A 2,313-nucleotide genomic window follows, 5' to 3' on the forward strand; every position below is an offset into this window, starting at 1 on the left:
AAATGATAAAATTTTCAGAAATAACCAAAATTGTTTTTTATTTATCTAAATTAAGCTAGTAAATAAAATAGTACCATGAAAATCATTGCAGTAAAAATTGAACCGACTTATATGGGCGAATCAAAAAATTGGTTATCCGACTTTTAAACCGGTTCGAGTTGGTACAAAAATCGGACAAGTGCAAAACTGGGGACTATCAATTTGACCTAGGCAATTTTCATCAAATTGGTGAACCATCGAGTTTCAAAAACTTGGACCGGTTCATTATTATTATTTTTTTTTTGTCAAAAACATCCTGAAATACGATGTCTTTTTTATTTCTTTTAAAGAAAAAAGATAAAAGAAAAACTCTAATTAGACAAGTAAATTCCTATAATGGTCCCTAAAATTTATGCGATTACCCAACGTAGTCTTCGAAATTTCGATTTCACCATTATAGTTCCTGTATTGTACCCAAAGATCTCGGCCAATCCGAGCTATATCTCGACGCAACGGTTACATTCTAACAGCTCACGCACCAAAATCTCAGAACCAGCTCGCACGCCAATATATCGGACTAGCCCACTTACCAAAGATCTCGGACCTCACTGACAGTTAAGCTACGCGCTGAATCTATAAATGCGAGGAAGAGAGTTGGAAAACACAGAATACAAAAAACACTTCTGCCCAAGAAGAATATCTCGCCCCAAAGTTCATTCCGAAATTATCTATCTCTGATCTTATATACTCGTTTCTTATCTGGTTTATTCTCTTATTAACTTGAGCGTCGGAGTCCCTTTTGCAGGTACCACGCTCGGGTTCGAGTTCACAATGATATCGTCAGCTCAGGCAGGTTTGCTGAACAATAAGACCGATGTATAGCTCAGACACAGTATCCTTGCAAGAACATTTGGCGCCCACCGTGGGGCCGGCGTAAATCCCCCCTCTCGAAGATACAACTACTTTCAGCTCACCCATATCTGCCGCACATTTCTCTTTCTTTGCAGGAAAAGAACCATGACGGATCATTCGGAAACTCAACCTCCCCGAACTAGTGCCGATCTCACGGCCGCAAATGCCGCACTCCTGGCAGAAAATCAGCGGATGGCTGAACTGTTGGCAACAATGCAAAACAACGGGGATCGGAAGGTCGATAGTAAAAGGACAAACGCTGAACAGCACGAAGAGCATCAGTCAGAGTCCAATGTTAAGACAGGAGAAACTCCCCCCAAGCCTGGGAGGCGACGAGCTAACCCATTCTCCGAAGAAATAATGAGCTACAAAATGCCCCAGAACTTTACACTCCCAATGACCCTGACACCATACAAGGGGATCGGGGACCCAAAAGTCCATGTCACTAAGTTCGAGTCCATGATGTTTCTCAACAGTGACTGCGACCCCATTATATGCCGATATTTTCCTACTTTCCTAGATGGAGCTGCCTTACTGTGGTTTTCTAATTTGTCTGCAGGGTCCATAACCAGCTTTGACGAATTCGCCAAGATGTTCATCAATCACTTCGTAGCATCAAAAATCTATGTGAGAGACTCCGATTATCTCAGCACGATCAAGCAAGGCCCGCATGAAAGTCTCAAGGATTACATGATGCGCTTCACCATGGCGGCCATGGATATCCCTGACTTAAACTCAGAAGTACAATTGCATGCTATCAAAAGTGGCCTCCGGCCAGGGAAGTCCTAGGAAGCCATAGCTGTGGCCAAACCGAAGACACTGGAGGAATTCCGAGACAAAGCCACTGGACAAATTGAAATAGAAGAGCTACGCAAAACGCGAAGGAATGAAAGACCACCATCACAAAAAGACGATGACAAGCCGAATAGGTCTATTATTAAAGATCATAGAAAATCTTTTAAACTAACTCCAAGATTTGATTCGTATACCAGGTTCAACACGAGAAGAGAAGACATAATAAAGGATATATTACACAACAGGCTCATAAAGCCACCAGTCAAAGCGGGAACATACCAAGATCAAAAGTACGTAGACAAAGGGAAGCATTGCGCCTTCCACCAGAAATTCGGTCACACCACAGACGAGTGTGTGGCAGCTAAGGACCTATTGGAGAGATTGGCGAGACAGGGGATACTAGACAAGTACATCGGCTCCAGGAACCAGAAGGAAACAGCTGAAGCGAGCAAGCCGAAGTATACCTCGGAACGCAGAGACAAAGGAACATGGCGAGATCCAGTGGAAACCCCTACCTCTAAAGGAGTCATAAACTACATCTCAGGAGGTCTCGCGGGAGGAGGAATAACAAACACATCAAGGAGACGAAGCTACAGAGCCATGATGACAATGGAAGGAACTCAATAG

General features: G+C 43.3%; 1 protein-coding gene across 1 annotated transcript; it reads left to right on the top strand.

Moving 5' to 3' along the window:
• On the top strand, positions 997-2,313 carry LOC107637247. Its single transcript, XM_016340681.1, has 2 exons — positions 997-1,673; positions 1,884-2,313. Exons 1-2 carry the CDS (start codon positions 997-999, stop codon positions 2,311-2,313), a joined length of 1,107 nt encoding a protein of 368 aa, XP_016196167.1.

This window comes from Arachis ipaensis, chromosome B04, assembly GCF_000816755.2.
Source record: "Arachis ipaensis cultivar K30076 chromosome B04, Araip1.1, whole genome shotgun sequence".
Classification (NCBI taxonomy): Eukaryota; Viridiplantae; Streptophyta; class Magnoliopsida; order Fabales; family Fabaceae; genus Arachis; species Arachis ipaensis.

Excerpts from the sequence above, each read along its gene's own strand:
- LOC107637247 (XM_016340681.1), top strand. The coding sequence starts at position 997 with ATGACGGATCATTCGGAAACTCAACCTCCCCGAACTAGTGCCGATCTC. Across the intron at positions 1,674-1,883 it reads AGTGGCCTCCGGCCAGGGAA|GTTCAACACGAGAAGAGAAG; the intron begins GTCCTAGGAAGC and ends TTCGTATACCAG.